Below are 20,001 nucleotides of genomic sequence, written 5' to 3'. Positions count from 1 at the left end.
ACAGATCTATTTTATCATTGACAGACTTTGTTTACACGAAAAAAGTTCCCAAATTTACAAATATTTATCTTGAAAAAATGATGAAAATCTGTTCGTGCCGACAACTAATTTCCTTTACCTTGGTGTAATTTGTTTAGTAATTTGTCAACGCGTGAAGTAGTTACTTTATCCTGAAGTACAGTCTTATTAAACAAATGCTATAAAAGTTTAAACTAATACCACGTGATCAGAGGTTCTGTTTTTAAACTGTGGGCAGCCATTTTAATAGATTTTTTTGTTGACTGGTGAAAATTTAGAGTTAGGGCCTCTTTATATGGAAAGCGGGCTGGCTCGGCAAACGAGCCAGCCCGTTTACCGAGATCTCGACGTTGTCCTTATTTCAACTTAATTTTATTTTGCGTTTATATGAATAAACAAACTAGCCCGGATCGCTATCCGGGCCAGCTCGTTTATTCATATAAACGCAAAATTTTTCGAAGCCAGTTTTGGCCTCTCAAGAAGGCGGCGGATACAACGAACGGCTATATGATAATCAAATTTTATATCTTAAGCTCAAATATTGATAAGTTTCAAATAAAAATCTATTTTTTTGTTTAGCATAAGACTTTTTCATAAAAATAACGGAATATTACATAATTACATAAACTTCAAGTATAAATATTTTTTTATTTAACAAAACATATTCTTACAATAGCTTGTTGTATGTTAACTTTCTGCTTTTCGTTTTTTAGAATAAATATGAGCCCATAATTATGAAAATGGTCTAAGTCATATTTCTTATTTCGAGATATTTAATGATTCGCATTTGAATAAATTAAAAATTCCGTATAACGTTGTAATTACAACTACTTTTTAAAGGTTCATTTTTGACGATATCGTAAAAATTACATTGAATATATTTAGTTTAAAATCATGTCGTGTGAAATAAGTGATAAATTCATTTTTTTTTTTAATTTTGACTTAGACCACTTTCATAATTATGGGCACATATGATAAAACACAGATTCTCAGTAAAACTAAGTAGGAGTTTTAATTTTAGTTTGTTTCAATTTAGTTTGTTTAATAGTAGTGAAGAAAAAGTATTTGTTTACTTGTGCAGAAATCTCAAATTTAAAATAATTAGCATTTGCAATATAACTTACGTACCTTTTAGTTCTTAACTACCCAATGCTTGTGCTAGAAGCAGGGGCCTGTACAGGAATTTTTTTGGATAAGTCGCAATTTTAACCCCTTCCCAAAAATGTTAAATTTTAGCATCCCCCCCCCCCTTCCTCATTGAGAAACGCATATATGAGGTAAGACGGCTTAGTGTATGTACAAACGTAAGTCCGAATTTAATTTTTAGTGTTTAAAACCCTTACTTTCTTTTTATATTGTTCAAAATGCAAGTAATTAAAAAGATACACAGCTTTGTATAAAACAATTGGGGATGTCCATTGATATATTTTAATATATGCTTGTTGTTAACTGTAGTCTTCTTCTCCTGATGATAAATATCAAAAGAATTTGACTAAAACTTTACTAAGGGTTTAATTGAAATGGAAGTCCGGAATTTGTTCTCAAAGAAATAGTAACTTTTATTTTTTTTAAATTAACAAAAGAAAATATTTAAAAAATGAAGTACTTTATAACTTAATAAAAAAGGTATGTCCATTCAAGTTTTTTATTAATTTGTTTAAGTCAAAAATTAAAACAACCTCCGTTTAATATATAAATCATTTTTTAATAAACTTTAGACCGTTCTCGATTTGAAAAGCGCTATAATAAAATACCAAATCGTAAATCTAACTGTTATCCCAGATTAATAACTTCTTACCATCCGTTCGAACAATTAACCTTGTATAGTTTGCTTAATTATTGCTTTAGTTTGCTATAATTATTCGCTCTGTTTGCTTTTATCTACCGACGCATCATATTTATTCAAAATATTGAAGTTGTGAAAAAATATATAAAGATACATATTTTGGGTATGTCCAGCGACGTAGCAGACATCCCCTAGACACGCCCTGAGAAGGTTAGTAGCACAACTGCATGTTGCGTTATTGAAAATATAAAATTTGTCAAAATTGTAGGTAGACACCACTGCCGCTTACCATTCAGTTGTGTTATCAACCTTCTAGCACACTGTATTGGGTAACTAAGAACTAAAAGGTACATAAGTTATACATAAATATTAATTTAATCGTAAATTGCACATAAAAAAATTATATCGAATATTTTGAACTTTAACATTTAAATTAACAATTTCTTTAATTGTCTAATTTTTTTAAAATCATTTCATTTCTATAAACTTTTTAAAAATTTGTTTCATTGTCTTGTTTTTCTTTCAAAACTGTTTAATTATTTTCTTTCATATTACAATAGTCTTATTAGATGTACATCGGTTCACCGCTAAGAGCTCTGATCGCCACCATCTTGGAAGGCCAATTTTTGCTTCAATATTTTTTCGAAAACAACAATAGAATACGCTATCTAGTTATATTTTGAGATCAGTGGTTTAAAATATACTAAATTATAGTAAGAGTAAAACACTTACTTTAAATGAGCTTTAACTCCACTGGTGCTACCTTGAGACAGCTTAATCACTTTTTTGCACTTATTGCACTCAGCAAATCCTGATTTTCTGCCAGAGCCAGAGATGTTATCCTCTTCTCTGTCTAGCTTGGTAAAATAATTCCAAAGAGACATTGTTTCTTGAAAATGGTTTGATTCGGTAGTGATTTTGGTATACTAATCAGATCACTGAAGAACTTTGAGGTTGTTAGTCTTTCTTGACTTTTGTCAAGCTTATATAGGAGACTAATTTAATTTTAGAGGGTAATTAATTATTTAACAACTATCTGACTTGATAAAAACAAAGTAATTTTTTACCATAATAATTACCGCTTATACAAACTTTTATCACAATTTACCGAAATTACCGATTTTTACCGCTTTTACGCAGTTTTACCGTATTTACGCAATTTTACCGTTTTTACGCATTTTACGCATTTTTACCGATTTTACGCATTTTTACGCAATTTTACCGTCTTCTGTTACAAGAAAGCGTAAAAATGCGTATTACGCATTTTTACGCTTTCTTGTAACAGATGATTACGCTTTCTTGTAACAGAACGCTTTCTTGTAAAAATGCGTATTACGCATTTTTACCGCATACGGTAAAAGTGCGTAATACGCATTTTTACCGCACTGCGGTAAAAATGGGTATTACGCATTTTACCGCATTTTACCGAAATTTTTTTACCACCGGTGCGGTAACGCCGATGCTTACTTTGTTAGCTCACACCACGGTATTTAGAAAAGAAAGAATGACCACCGTTTTTTTTAAAAAAAAGTAGTTTACCGAAACTTGCTCTTGTGATTCGCTGAGCGAAACAGGCGATTGAAATGCTTCTAAAGTTTTAGAGTTTGAGGGTATAACATTTTAGTAAATGTAATCGTGTAATAATTTCTTATTTTTGTCCCTCTATTTTTTTCTGAAACTAAAGTCAATTATGGGCTAACAAAATAGGCACTGCAGGCCAGCATTTTCAAACCCCTTGCTTTAATTATCTCGCAATTTGAAGACAGCGTTTTCCTGTCCCTACCGTTTCAATTGTGATTACTTTAAAACTGAATAACCTTTACTAAAGTAATTTCGTTTAAAACATTTTTCTTTTCGTGATGTAAAAATCATTAAGTTGAACTTTCAATTGTGAAACGCATATGAATTGAAGATGATCATTCATCTTCAATCTATTGACCATTCGTGACATGGTTATAAAAGATCGTCTTTAACGTTTTTATTGCTTAAAAATTATTTTTTTTATTATTGAAAAATTTATTAAATTGTATTACCGAAAAAAAAAAACAATCAATTTTGCAAACATTTTTACTAAGCAATTTTTCACACACAAAAAAATCTTTTGTGTCCAAGTTACAAAAATAGTTTCAAAATTACGTAAAAAACCAAGATTTAATATTATAGTTCATTAAGGTACTCTGTTATTTAAAAAAAAATATATCAAAAATTTTGAACATATATTAAAAGATAAAATATAACTATCAAATAATGATTTATTTGTTTTCAACCACTCAATACTTGTTGTTGTGACTACCAAAAACATTTTATTTCTCACATTTGTTTGGAGAACTCAGAGAAGATGGCATTTGATAGAGAAAATGGTCAGCTATATCTTTCAAACTTTTATTGTTAAACTCAGGCGTACCTTTGCGCTCATTATGCATACTTGAATTAGAGTTGTGCCTAACACTTGGCATTGAATTATGATGGTTCTTTATTTCCAATGCAGGGAAATTTTGATTTGGTAAAGTAGAAATATAAATCTGATTGCGAAACTCATATGTTTCTTCAAAAGATTTTGAAAGTAAATTACAATCTTTGAATGGTGCAGAATCTTTATCTGAAAAAGGAAGTGGTGATTCGTCTCTCAAAGGTAAACAATGGTGAGGAAAATCAAAAGTTTTGTCAGGAGAGTGCATACATGGAGAATTCTAAATTTAATTCAAAACTTTTAAATATAAATGAATAATTTGCTATTGAAAAACAGCAATTATAACTTACAACAAAAATCAAGAGTTATTAGTAAAAAATAGTTGTAATTAAAAAAAAATAGAACTACTTAATCACAAGATTTAAAAACATATCTTAATGTTTGAATCTTTTAGTTTACTTTATAACATTCAGAAACATATTTTCAAAACCATAATGCTATGAGGACATTTTTAAAATAATGATTAAAAAGTTTGCATTATTTTTAATCTCTGTTATTTCATTTTTTAAGCAAATCTTTCTTTCAAGTCAGTAAGCAAGAGTTCAATCAATTGACTATATTTTAAAATAAAAATCATTTGTTTTAAACCCAGTTGGCATAAAATTGAGCAGTTAGTTTATCTAAGAAATGTAATACATACATTTCTTAAATAAACTAACTGCTCAGATATGTTAGTAATCTAAAAAATTACAATCGATCTTTACTTCTAACTTTGAAAAAAGACAATTTTATTAAAGTGTTGAATTTGTCTTGCTCAATTTTAAATAAATTTAGTTTGATACTTTACCTCAACTTAAACTGATTTAGCAGAGTTTTTTTTGTATTAGTTGTAAAATTTTCCTTTCATACATGTTTATCATCGAAAAATGCTTGAAACTGTATATAGTTTGTTATCTAAAAAAACTTTACACTTTACTATTTTAAAGTGCAAGTTTGATACGTTCTTACAAAAATGTTTTAGTATTAACTTCCTATTTTTTGGAAGTTTTACACACTAATAAAGAAAAAGTGTCATTTAAAATATTGTAAAATATTATTTTAATTTATCTTAAAACAATCAACCTTACTTGTTAAGCAAGAGGTCAATCAATTGACTATATCAATTGATTGAACTCTTGCTTAACAAATAAGAGTTCAATCAATTGATATAGTCAATATATTGATATAGTCAAACTTAAAAACTTGAAACACAAGAAATTTAGAACTGTCTATACAATAAAATGAAAAAACATGAACTGTCTATACAATAAAATTTTTACACTTACAAATCCAGATTCAGCATGAACTAACATGTCATAAGATCCTATACTGACTCCAGTTGGGGTTAATTGACTAATATGATCATAGCAATTTTTTAATTCAGAAGATTTTTTTCTTCCCTCATTACTCAGATGATCATAACATCCATCAACAAATAACTCCTGAGGTGATTCTGCACCTGCTTCAGAAGAATTACTGTGTAATCTTTTAGATTCATTATTATTAAATAAGAAATCATAATCAGGAGGCTTGTACATAGATACAGAACTTGAACTAGTTGTTGGGGTTAGGTTTAAATGTTTTGAAATTGTATGTGAATATCCAGTGTTACCTTGAGCATTCTCAATAGGAGGGCTTAAATTAAGCCCTAATGCAGCTGAATGAAGCTTATCATAAGTCTGTGAAATTTCATCATCTTTTAAAATCTCTAGTTTTTTTTCTGAATTTATAATTGCTTTTTTATTTAAGGTTGCGTTAACAAATTCATCAATTACATTAAACATTTCTACATCCTGCCCAATATTGGTATAAAATACAAATAACCCTTCTCCCATAGGAGCTTTACGACCTGCTTCTATTGAAAACTGACATTTTCCTGAGCATTCATAGTTTCGAATGGTAGTCAAAGGCCACATTGATAAAATAGCTCTTGAATCTTGTAAGGCTAAAGTTACCCCCCATTGAGTAAAGTGCAATAAACATCTTTGTTGTGCTGCACCAATTTGTTGCATTTGTTTATTAATAACTCCAGACACCTGAAATATACGTCCAGATATAAATCGACTTAGTTTTGTTTGCATTTGTATTTGAATTGCCCAAAGATCAATAATTTTAGCATTCTCAATAGATAAAAACCACTGCTCTTCAAAATTATTTACTTCCAGTGCATATTCTTTCGCCTTAAAGTTATGAAGTTTAGCTATTCTATATTTTGGAAATAGCTTTAGAATATTTTTAGGAGTGAAATTTCTCCAATGCTCTTCTTTTTTAAAACATGCTAACAAAACTTTATTAGAATCTTCGAGTTCTCTGTAAAGTACAAAATATCTGTATTTCCATTGTTTTCTTGATTTTAACTTCAAAGCAGGTTTGGAAGAATCAATGTTTACATACAACCATCCTTGATGAATAACTTCATAATCCATTATCAAAAATTTTTTAAATTGTCTGACGGACTAAAATATTCGAGAAAAGAAATTTATTGTGCGATGTCTGATGACCAATTACCATCTAAATAATAGACGGGTTACAATATCAGAAAACAGATCAAAACCTGGAGCTGAACTACTTAAAAAACTCCTTATAGTTAATTAAACTTCATCTATATGTGTACACTTTTTTATGTTAAAAATATACTTGTTACTAAGTGTGTTTGTAGACGAACATTGTATAGTTTACATTTTTCTATATTTTACTTTTTTTACTACTACGTCAACGCAGTCAGAAAGGTGAGAAAACGGCAAAAATTAAATGACCATCAATTATAAACATTTGAAACATCAACACAGGCGTTTTTGAATCAGAAAATTTAAAATTATTAGAAATAAACTTTACGCGTACTTAAAACGCGTATTATGTGATATTTACGCGTGCAAAAAATGATTTAATTTAAAAACTTGGATTCATTGATCTCAAATACCATATGATAGAATACCAGGTATTTTTTAAATAAATTTTACATGTACTTATTGCGTATACTACACACGCGTTTGCGTGCCGGAGTCTTACGCGCACAAAGATTTATTAAAATAAAATTAATTTAAATAAAAAGATTTGGGTTCCTCAAACCAAAACAAGCACATATACTAATTAAAATAAAAAACTTGGATTAAAAAAACCAAAATGCTATATTATCTTAACATACTTCTCTATGACCAAAACAAAAAAAGAAAAAACTATTATCAGAAAAACAGCTTTGTTTTGTTATTACGTCATAAACAAAGACAAACATCAGGGGAAAATGTTTTTCCACTACTCCTGTTATATCCGCAAAGATCTCAGCATTTTCAAATGCCCTTCTGGCATTATTTGGGCATATCAACTGTAAGGCTCAGCTCTTTTCTAAACCTCTGTTGAATATTCTTCTATTTTTTACTGACGCTTTTTCAGACGAGGATTTGACAAATTATGTTTTAGCATCAATCTTGTATCTCAAATGTAAAATATGCTCAAATGATCTGAGCCAGCAATTCAGAGTAGAACGCCCAAAGATAAAGCCTTTTCATTGGCTGGTTTAAATCTGATCGATGCTGGATTATCTATTATTAGAGCTTAGCTCTACAAGCATTGCATGGATTGGAAGGATAGAGTGTAAGAATGAGAGTATTTCCCAGCAAGCACACAACGTTGAAACATTGCGTGCTTGCTGGGTTACCACATTACCATCAATGTAAATCTAGTTTGAACTGAAAAGTGATGGTTGTATTAAATTTGCATTCTGCTACTTCTAACTTTACCTCAAACTCGACCAGTCAATTCATTTCAGCTTTAAGATGTTCATCTTCATTTCTGATCAACTCTTTCGTTTCCTTTTGATATTGAAGATGTAGGGTCTACAATAATGTGTACTATGAGGGCTTCTTATTCAACCATACTGTTTTCTTCATGATGGTTAATTTAAGTGGAACAATGGCTAACTTTGCTCGTTAACTTGGACCTCGCTAATATTTGTATCAGTATATTTTTGATGACATTTCGATAAAAAAAATTTTGATTTATCATGATACACGTGTAAACAGCAATATAAATAACCCTTTGTAACAGTATTCATTACAGGACTAAGAACTAACTTAATGTATTATGACGAATGTTTTCTGTTTCAGATATTAACATACTGCTACTATTCACTGTTAGAGACTCTTTTATATAATGAGTTGTATCATACGGTCATGTAAAATTCATTCTGATATTTTCTGCTATACTTTATTGATTTATTTACAATTTTATTACAACGAAGGTACGCTACAAGAAATCTATGTAAATCATAAACAAACACTCGATCATTTGCTATCTTTATGAAAGGATAAATCGGAACTTCTTGCTTCTCAATTGAAGAATAATTTTTGATAGCAAACCTCAAATCTTTTATAAATTTCTTTATAAAATATTTAAGGTTTGCTATCATAAAATGTTCTTCAACTTTATAATTTAAATTGCATTTATTAAAAATGCATCTGTTCCAGTAGCACACACATCAAGGAAACAATGTTAATGGTGCTATTTAATTAGGTTGTAAATGGGTATGTATAATGGATTTACAAAGCACTGCTGCTTCCTCTCTTTTTGTAATAGTCATTTTGGTGACGATCATTACGTGACTCGTGAGGCATTTAAAGGCAATCTATGAATTTGAAAGAAGCAGAATTAAAGCAGAAAGAAAAAAAAATCAGTTGCCCGAACTTGCACAAAGTCAATATACAACCTTATAAAAAAATTCATATGTGAAGTTTCGTTTTAACAACTTTTCACACATTTTTCAGACTACATTAACATTATAGAGGTTATTTGTCGTTACTCAAAATCCAACACTCAAACACTCAAACAAATAGTGCTAATTTTCAAACTTCATAAACTAAAAATGAATGATTTGATGGCCTACTGTCTGAATTAAACGTTTGAAAATAAAACTTGCGTAAAAAATAACGAACAATAGTTGATTGCTTATATTCATGATGAAAAGAATTTAGTTCCTACCATTCAAGAGTTGGGAATTAATCATGGTAGCTTACTTGAGGCCCTTCTACTTGAGTTTAGTAGGTTGGAGGGTCTATATCATGAAAATATCAATGAACTAGAAATGATAAATCTCAAGAAAGCTCTCAATATTTAAAAGTAAATTTAAATTAAAATTGATGAAACATTCAGAAATCTTCTTAAAACATCTGGAACATGAGCGAACTTGGTTGGATCAAAAATTAACAGTTAACAGAAAAGACATTTCATCAGGTGCAAGTAGAAAGAACAAGGACTGGGAAGATCTATGTAAGAGAAGCAATGGTAGCAACAAATCAATTGAATTCAAACCAATTCAAAAAGTTGCTTACTCATTTAAATAATAAATATTATCTTGTTTAAGGTTGCCAAGTTGACTGAACATCCTGCTAAAGCATTTGCATTAGCTTCAATAAAAAAAGCCTCTGGAAATCCTAACAAAAAAGATTTTTTTATTGTCATGAAAAATGCAACAAATCCTGGCAAAGTTAAAACCATCCAGGTTGGCTTTCCGATAAAAACGAAGACTAAAAATGCCTTAAGCTTAAAATTTTCTGATAAACAGTATCAAATTATCAGAAATTTATTCATAATACAGAATGCAGATATTTATCCATCACTTCATGAAATATTATCCTAGGGTGTAGTTGTTACAGAAATATATGTTTCAACTTCTCAGCAGAGTATGTTGAAACATACTCTGCTGTACATATAATTATATTAAATAGCACCATCAATATTATAATTATTTTAAATAGCACCGTCAATATTGTTTCCTTGATGTGTGTGCTACTGGAACAGATGCATTTTTAATAAATGCAATTTAAATTATAAAGTTGAAGAACATTTTATGATAGCAAACCTTAAATATTTTATAAAGAAATTTATAAAAGATTTGAGGTTTGCTATCAAAAATTATTCTTCAATTGAGAAGCAAGAAGTTCCGATTTATCCTTTCATAAAGATAGCAAATGATCGAGTGTTTGTTTATGATTTACATAGATTTCTTGTAGCGTACCTTCGTTGTAATAAAATTGTAAATAAATCAATAAAGTATAGCAGAAAATATCAGAATGAATTTTACATGACCGTATGATACAACTCATTATATAAAAGAGTCTCTAACAGTGAATAGTAGCAGTATGTTAATATCTGAAACAGAAAACATTCGTCATAATACATTAAGTTAGTTCTTAGTCCTAAATTCAATCTAATGGCAAACCAATGAATCAAATTCTTGTATTGATGGTCTGCGGGTTATTAACAAAATGGAAACACCAATTGCTTATTTTTATTGCAATAATTCCATGTGTTCAACCAATTTAGCTAGGGTAGTACAAATAATTAGTAATCAGGTTGCTACTGCTTTGAATATATATGCTTCTGTCAAACTATTGCCTGAAAATGTTTTGGCAATAGCCTTTTTCATTGAAAATGTGGATATTTGTTTGACATACTGAATTCCAAAAGCAGATAAACCAACACGTTCTGCTTTAACTCTAAATAATAAGTTTATACAACAACTCGAGAAATTTGAGAGTTTGGATTAAGAAGTGGCATTTTTGTGGTGCTCACAGTCAAAAAGGTATATCCAGCCATTGGGGTTTAGATGTCACTATTTCAAATATTATTTATCTCACAAACGAATAGCTTTATGAGGATTTCTTTTATGTTTGCACAGCTCAATTTAATCAGAACTGTGGTAGAGAATTTTTTTTGCATTAATACGAAGTAAAGGAGTTTGGAATGACAGACTATCAGCAATACTATTCAAATCAGCAAATCAAAATGTGTAAGTACTCCTTTCAATAGAACAATCTAATTCTAACTGTAATAGTCTCCTAGAGTCAGTCTTCTCTGTTGCAGTTACAATTGACTTAATTACAAACATAGTACTTGAGAAGCAAATCTCTACAAAAGAACAACTGATTTTCAAAAAGTGATTTAGTTTTCTCACACTCAGTTAAAGATTTTGAAATCAATTGCTGATTATTTGATAAAGAAAGTTCGAATTTGTCAAAAATGTATTTAAATTCTTTCAAGTTTGACAACAAGTGAAAATAATTTTTTTAATACTGATTCTTTTTTACAAAACATGCTTCATAAAATGGAAACTGTTTTTTTAATTCAAATGAAAATTAAAACTAAAAGAAATATCATACAACCTATTGAAATAATAAAAAATGATTGGAATTTTACATATCTTTATAATGAACATGTTGATCATGACTTTTAGTTAAAAGAAAGTCTAATTAGAAACTTTGTTCATATGAAAATATTGTTGGTGAATAAAAAAAAGTGTTCATATCTCGATTATAAAAACCTTATTTTATAAAGTTTTATAATCGAGATATGGCACTACGAAAGAAGACTTACAAAAAAAAAAAGTTGGATCGTATTATCGATACTTAATTTTATTTTTAAGTTATTTTTCAAAAAAACGTATTTCTTAAAAGTTTGTTTTTTTTTCTCAGTATCATTATCTATTTATTTACTATCTAAATACGGAATATATATTTAAACAAATAAGAAACGAATAAAGTGATAATATGTGATTACAAAGATTTATGCAAAAGCTCATTTACAAATATATCTATTTATATCATTACAAAAGTATATCAAATTATGATTAATGCAAAAGTTGATATATTTCATTAAGTTACGTTTAAGATTATTTGCTCCCGCAAGACATCCCATAATGCTTTGCGCCTAAAATTACACTAATTTATCGGGAGTTGGCAGGTATTGGTATATGCTAAAAATCATATTTTTTTATTATATTTGGAATTTTAACTTGTGTAGATTAATTTACATTATAACGCTGTAAAGAAAAGAAGAATCGAAAAATTGCTACGTAGATATCATCCAAATTACATATAATTTGTAAGGTAAGTATATACCAATTTATGATTTTAAAGCGGTCCCCAAGAAAGCGGACAGAATTTAGTAGCAAATAGACTTTGATTTGATTTTTTCACAATGACTTCATACATTTACTGTGAAGACACACGAATATTTTTATCAAATACCTGTCTCTGTTTCCCAAATAAGAGCAAATTATTTGTGAGCCAATATCTTAAAACATACACTGGTCCGTTTAAAAAAAAAAAATTGGCAAAAATGTACATTATATGCATGTCTTCCATTTGAGAGAAAATTATATATTTTACTAATAAAATTAAGAAGTTATGCATAGAAGCAAATTCGTGCACCATTCAATTGATTTGAGTTAAATGAGCTTGAAAAACATGAGAAGTAACAACAATCAAAAGAGAAAAATGGAAAATCATCCGGTAATTCAATTGATTAGCGACTAATGATTACATCAATGTCTGATGATTAATCTTCAAAATTCGTTTAAATATTTATAACAATTACTTATTAAAAAATCCAATCTTAAAAATTTTTATTCATTTTACTAAATTGTATTCATTCAAGACGCAGCGTTTTAAATGAATACAATTTAGTAAGACCAATCATGTTCTTTAAATAAATTTAGTAAGACCAATCATGTTCTTTAAATAAATTTAGGATTTCTTTTTGTTTTTCGCATAGGTTCTATTTAAATACTTTTCTCTTATAATAATATCAAATTAAATTTTTTAACAAAGGTTCTCAACGTTGTGCTTTATTAAAAATTTAAGGTTTGCTTACAAAAAATTTCTTGAGAGGACCATTGTTTGAAAATGATTTTAAAAGTTACATTTTCTTGTTAAAAATGTTGTACAACAACCTCTGGTTTTGCTTCCTGCCCATTCTCCGAAAGCATTTTGCTTTGGTTGATTTGTGGAACTTATGCGCATAAAGAATAAAATTAACTTGGCGCAAAAGAGATATTTTTGCCAAAGTGCTGTTTTTTAAAGTACAAAATAAATAAGAATCATTCTTTTGATCATGAGATTTTATTTTTTGATCATGAGATTTTATTTTTTGATCATGAGATTTTATTTTCAAACAAGTTGTGTCATAAAGCAATCTATCATTAAGTATGGACTTGCACCTTATTTTGTTTGACATTAATCATAAAGAACACGACTTATTTCTGATCTTATTGTTCCGTAAGATTCTGAATTAAATATAAAATCTATGACAACACCTATTGTACCAAGGACTTTAGTAATACGGAAAAGGTTGATTTTATGACATGCTGCTACTGAGATAAATATCCAGCTTTTCTGCTTTTTTCGTTTTGCTGTTAATTTAAATATAATTGTATAATAAAACTGCAGTTAACTACAATTTACGATATAACGATACAATTTAATGATAAGTACGCTTTTAATCTCAACTTAAATTTTTTTTTTTCAAACTCTATAGTTTATAATAAAAATGAATAAAAATCAGAAAAGAATATATACTTATAATCCATTTTTATAACCGTTTTATATTATCTGAAATGGTATGACTGGTAATATTCTGTTATAAGACACCATTATCACCAAAGAAATTAAAATTTTCTACGATTCTCCTTATCTAGATTAAGTTTGTAATTTTTCTTTTATAAATGTTCAGAAAATCTCAAACCGAGGCATCTTTTGAGGCGAATAAAGCATTCTGAAATATTTTTTAAAATCAATTTTGGAATTTTAAAAATACTTTGAACAATGAAACCAATTAATTCATTAAGAACTATTTTGTTCATAACGCTGGCAAAAAAATAACAAATACAATTTAAATTATCTTGAATTATCTTAAAATTGACAAAACTCGATTGCTCTGTCCGTATTTTTGTATATATGTACAAATATATTTATACACGAGTATACATCTTCCATCCATATTTACAAAGCAGTGAAAAAGATTCAATATTATTTACAGGAAAAATGCTACTTACTCCTAAAATCCTAGAAAAATAAAACAAATTTCAAAGGATAGTGCTTCAAATAAAATATAAAAGACTGGTCCGGCAAAAGTTGCTTTGATATTTTAGTATTAAACAAGCGTGGCACGTGACCTTTAAGAAGAATAGAAAGAAATTTCTCTTTATAAGCTCAAAGTTTTAGTTTTTGTTAAAAATATTAAAAAAAAAAAGAAAAGAAAAAAAGATAAGAAATCACTAGGTTACTTAGGAAACTCGCATTAAAATGATTCGAAGCAGCTAATTGGCATTAACAGCTCTCCTTAAATGATGTATATTGCTAAAGTGAACGCATATGGATCCTTCCTCCCCAATTCTATAAGACACTTCACCCGGATCAATCCATATAGTAAACTCTCTAGGAAGACATTCTAACACCCACGTTAATCCTGATGATTTGGCGGTCTTTTCGATTAAAGACTCTCCACCCTTTTGATTAACTCGTAGACAACGAAATGCACTACCTTTTTCCGGATAGTCAGGATACCAATGCCCCGTATATTCTGTTCGCAAACATTCTAAAAGGTTGACTTGAAAGTCCTCTAAACTTTGCTTATTAGGTATTTGAGATTTTTGAATAAATCTTGTAATTATGTTGACTCCGGCTTCAATTTCTTGCTCCATTGGCTGGTAGAATTTTTCTACATTTTCTTTGTCACTAGAAGAAGAGGAACGCGTTATTTTACAGTTCGTTCTCTTCTTAGTTTTTAAGGGCGGCGTTATAACGATAGCTTTCCGCGTAGTTTGAATGTTTGGAGTCATTTTTTATTAGTTATTAACATGTGCGTTTATCTATTTCCTCTCAGCCAGATATTGTCAACAGCCAAAAATTATACCACAAAATTGTTGAATACTTTTAAATATATCTTTTATGTCTCTGCAAACAAAGTAATAAATTGAATACATACAAACATGCATGCATGCATGCATGCATACATACATACATACATACATACATACATACATACATACATACATACATACATACATACATACATACATACATACATATCTGTGTGTATACAAGCATACATATTCAATAATATTTAATCATTTTAAAAAGTTTTTTTTTAATTCTTAAAAAATTTATACGAAACATATTTTTATTCTCAAAACTTAATAATGAGCGGCATACATTTTTTTTTCTATTTTTTTTTTTCCTTCTGAGCCGCACGAACTTGCCCGATTATAATCGTGCAACAAGATAACACTATTTAAATTTTAAATGGACCACTCTATTCAAAGTTTATGACAAAAAAGTTATGTTTTCACCCTCCACAAACAAATTATTGAGTCATTTATGAAATAATCCGTTCAGTCATTTATTGTTTAAGTCTCTGAGAAGAAGAGCAATTTGAATCCGAGCACTATTTTAAAAAGATATTTATAGCTTATAAAGTTTGTTTACCAAAAAAAAAAGCAATATATATTTTTTCACATAAACAAAAAAAACTCTCCTCCTTATGAATTTTGCGATAAATTCTTCTGCGATATAAAATTTTTTTTTTTTCATCTTCTTGTCTTAATAATAATGAATTTCATAATCAGTATGTTATGGTTGAACTTCGTATTTATAACAAAATATTCAGGCGAACCTCTACATACTTCATTATAAAAAGTGGTAGATATTTAGGAATTCTTTTAGATCAGAGATCAATGCACTTATCCCTCGTATTTGGAAACGAAAAATAAGAATATAAAGTGGTAAAAAGCGTACAAATATGCCTAAAACTAAAAAATCGGTTGAAATTCATAACTTTAAAATTGTCCTAATTCTGAATAACTTTCACATCCGTTTAGCTTTCTATAATTCAAGACGAATATGTTTAGAAAATATAAGAACGACAAACTCCCTTAAATGAATTTTTATTACAAATTTTCATGCATTTCTTAAAAATATCACAAATACCAATTCATTTAACTAAACTAACTTACTAGAAACGACATCGAGATTTTTTTTGCCAAAAAAAACTTTCAACGCAAAAATCTACAAGACAGGTGAGTTTTTGCATACGAATCAAAAATGACGTACATAATTATCGCGAAGCGAAAACTTCTTTATGAATTATAGGATTTCCGTATCATTCAAAAAAGCATATTCATTTGCTCGCACAAGTTCCCTTCAGCAAATAACACAAAGAATTATATTTATGCAACAACAATGTATATTGAATAATTTAAGAAACGAAAGCTGTCGTTAAGAAAATCAAATAACTTTACCTGCAGTTGCTGAAAGAAATGTTAATCAATTTTCTTTAATTTTTTGTAACAAGTGTTTCAAATTTCAAATTAGCGTTAAGATTGGAAAATTATTGCATTATAACTTTGTTAGTGCAAACAAAAAAACAATAAAAAAAAAAAAAAAAAAAAAAAATTATATGTATATAAAATGTAAAAACCCCATATAGAATGAAAACTAGCAAATGAAAATTGAAAACCATCACATCTAGATTTCACTTCAAAGCTCAGATATGTAGAACTAAAATGTTTTAGCCGATGTAATTAGCTCAGGTCGAAAAATAAATTTGTTTTCAAATCAAGTCTTCTTTTGCGCACGGCTGGTGGTTTATGCTCAAAGCATTTTCACACATTTCTTTGCGCTGTGAGAACTCTTCGTAACATCGACCTAAGATAGGTAAACTCAATGATGACGATAATAACAATCATAAAAATAATATGAAAATGATAATCATATTGATAATAATAATGATAATAAAAAAATTATAACAATAATTAAAATAATTAAATAATGATAATAATAATACTAATAATAATAATAACAATAATAATAATAATAATAATAATAATAATAATAATAATAATAATAATAATAATAATAATAATGATAATAATAATAATAATAATAATAATAATAATAATAATAATAATAATAATAACAATAATAATAGTAATAATAATAATAATAATAATAATAATAATAATAATAATAATAACAATAATAATAATAATAGTAATAATAATAATAATAATAATAATAATAATAATAATAATAATAATAATAATAATAATAATAATAATAATAATAATAGTAATAATAATAGTAATAATAATAATAATAATAATAATAATAATAATAATAATAATAATAATAATAATAATAATAATAATAATAATAATAATAATGATAATAATAATAATAATAATAATAATAATAATAATAATAATAATAATAATAATAATAATAATAATAATAATGATAATAATAATATCACCAACAATAAAACAAAAATTATTTAATAGGAAATTCAATAACAATAGTATGTATATGATAAATATATCTTCCATCTTCAAAATAACTGTTTTAAAATGTGGTTACAGAAAATTTTTTTACTGAATTGCCAAAACAAAAAAAAAGATTTTAAGGTATTTATAAATTATGAAGGCAGCTAATTGAAGCATTCACAGTCTAAATTTAAAAATTGCGCTTTTAAAAATTTTTAAACTTTAGTATTTAGGCACTTGCTTGCGTTCTTACTTTTAATACCCATAATAAACTTCCCTGACAGTATGCATTAACAGTTTTTTTTTTTTTTTTAAATTTATATTTTTATAAACGATTTTATTAAACGATCGATTTCATCACACTTCTTCGCTTTCTGTTTTATTCTATTAAATTTGGATAATGAGCGGCTCAAATCCTACTTTTTGTTATAATAAGTTTATTTTGTGTGTCATCAAAATAATTGCCTATCAGCTTTACGCTGTTTGGTTTTTACATCATATTTCAACTGCCCAATGACTCTTATGCTACATATATGTACAAATTTTTAACTTAACCGTTTGACTTGAAAACTCATTAAAGCGAGAATAGTCGATTGTTAATAAACGTTATGCATTATTTCTTTTATTGAATTGTACGGAAAAAGAATTATATAAACTTTGTTATAAAAAGTTTTAGAGTTGTTCGGATTAAATATTCGCCTAATTAAAAATAGTTTTTACTGAATCAAACTTTTGCCAATACATAAAAACGAAGGATGTTTTTAAAATGAATTAGTAGGGATTTAGATAATAAATAATTTAAAGGAAAAAAACACCATTCTCAAACTCTATTGCAACCATTCGAAAATGAAGTTTTTCAATTGCTAAAATCCGAAAGAAAACTTTGAAGAATTTAAATGAAAGAATGTTAAAGATTAATGTTTTTTTTCTAACATCTTCTAACTGCCAGAAAGCAAAGTGACCATCAGGTTACTCTCGGCGATATTAGATAAAAGATGGTTAACTGAGGTTTATTTAAAAATCAAAGCAAAGTTATTTTGTGAATTCTGATTGAAAATTTAACTGTTTAGAAAAAATTGTTTAAGAAAGTAAATTAAGAAAAAATTACCTACATCAATCCTTTAAATTATATTCAAACCAAATTTTAAGTTTCGTTGCTTTGAAAAGTTTAATCTTAAATAGAAATTAACTTTAGAAAAATAATAATTTATTAAAGACAACCATTAAAGATCAGCAACAATTAAAAATCAAACCGTATGATTATTGCGTGCTTAATTTTTTTTTTTTTAAAAAAATCCTATTCCAAAGCAATTTTAATTCATTATTAGCTTAAAGTACGTGAAATATTTTAATAAAATAAAAGTAATAATAAGTTAAAGATTAGACAGACTAAATTTTTGATGATAGTTTTCGATGAGCAAGACTTATTTTATTTTTACTTCTTGATATTAAAATTATTTTTTGAAATCTTATTTTATATATTTCTAATTTAATGTTTTGTTTTTTTTTAAATATAACCTTTTGTTTTCGAAAATCCTTTTCATTTAATAAGGTTTTTTCCTAATAGTTTTTGCATTGTTTACAAACAGTTCTGGCAGGCAGATGAAGTTGTTTTTGTAGGTGCCAAAATGAAAACAGTGATGATAAAACTATTGTTATTCTCAAATATTATTTTGAATTTATCTTATAGTAAGAAATATTGTTAAATATTGGCAAATATTTAACAGTTAATTATAAAACAAATTATAGCACCTGGTGTTTGTCCCAAGAGCTTCTATTGCTCGATAGTTAAAACTTAATTTAAATAATAAACATTATAAATAAGTTGTTAGCCGCAGTCAATGCAAAACATGAAATAGAATATATAATTCGACTGCTTTGGGCAATAAAAATATTTCGTTAATGACATTTTTATTTTTTTCCCCTACAGAAAAAAAAAAAAAAAAAAAAAAGATGTCATAGATGTGATAAAAAGAAAATAAAAGCAGTTTGGAAGTTTCTCAGAAAAAAACTTTTGCTGTCTAAAAAAAGTTTCTTAGCCAAAAAAAAACATCAAAATTTTCCGAAGAAATTCGCAGCTTTTTGACAGCACTTTTTATCCGTAGAATATTTATTAATAGACATAGCTAAAACTTCTTCAAAAGTGTTTATTTCAAGAATAAATGCTACTTTCGAAGTAATCTGACAGCAAAAAATGCAAAGTGTAGTCTGAACTATGATATATTTTTAAACATTGTTATTGTAAATATGCGGAAGTTAATTGTTTTATCCCTTGATTGCCTCATACCTTTTTTTATATTTCAAGAAATGAAAACATTTAAGCAAAGCAAACTGTTTAAATAACTTTTACATTTAGAACTTGTTCTAATTGCTATGGATGAAAAAGTTTACCCATAGTTTTTGTGTATTTTTAATAACTTCGTTTTCGATAACTTTCGATACTTTGCGTTTTGGTCTTATCTCGGAATTGTCATATAACTGAAAAATTTCTATAATTTAAATTATAAATATCTCGACTTTTTTTAAAATTTTCAGCAATAAATTTATGAATTTCTTTAAAATTCCCCGTCATTACGACAAATTTTTATTGTTGTAATGAAAAATTTTAAAAATAAAAACAACAAAATTCATACATCCGACAACTACGATGCATAT

At 27.4% G+C, this 20,001-nt stretch overlaps 2 protein-coding genes across 3 annotated transcripts in view; both read right to left on the bottom strand.

The window, feature by feature from the left end:
* Nucleotides 1-3,857: 3,857 nt before the first annotated feature.
* LOC145191630 (uncharacterized) lies at nucleotides 3,858-6,992 on the bottom strand. The gene is made up of 2 exons (XM_090079992.1): nucleotides 5,540-6,992; nucleotides 3,858-4,494 (listed from the first exon to the last, which is right to left on the bottom strand). The coding sequence occupies exons 1-2, from the start codon at nucleotides 6,677-6,679 to the stop codon at nucleotides 4,108-4,110; spliced, it is 1,527 nt and encodes a 508-aa protein (XP_089936118.1). The 5' UTR covers nucleotides 6,680-6,992; the 3' UTR covers nucleotides 3,858-4,107.
* A 6,923-nt stretch (nucleotides 6,993-13,915) lies between these two features.
* Nucleotides 13,916-20,001, bottom strand: part of LOC145190227 (protein BTG1-like) — a 6,882-nt gene continuing 796 nt past the window's right edge. For both annotated transcript variants that reach the window (XM_090079494.1, XM_090079493.1), the window contains 2 exons: nucleotides 16,039-16,729; nucleotides 13,916-14,980 (listed from right to left, as the gene is read on the bottom strand). In XM_090079494.1, coding sequence (XP_089935620.1) covers nucleotides 14,344-14,865 — 522 coding nt within the window. In that variant the 5' untranslated portion in view covers nucleotides 14,866-14,980; nucleotides 16,039-16,729 and the 3' untranslated portion in view covers nucleotides 13,916-14,343. The remainder of the gene's footprint in view (nucleotides 14,981-16,038; nucleotides 16,730-20,001) is intronic.

Source organism: Hydra viridissima, unplaced genomic scaffold (assembly GCF_058129835.1).
Source record: "Hydra viridissima isolate aposymbiotic clone 2 unplaced genomic scaffold, HvirCarnegie_v1 scaffold_2, whole genome shotgun sequence".
Classification (NCBI taxonomy): domain Eukaryota; kingdom Metazoa; phylum Cnidaria; class Hydrozoa; order Anthoathecata; family Hydridae; genus Hydra; species Hydra viridissima.
This window is presented reverse-complemented; position numbering and strand designations above follow the sequence as displayed.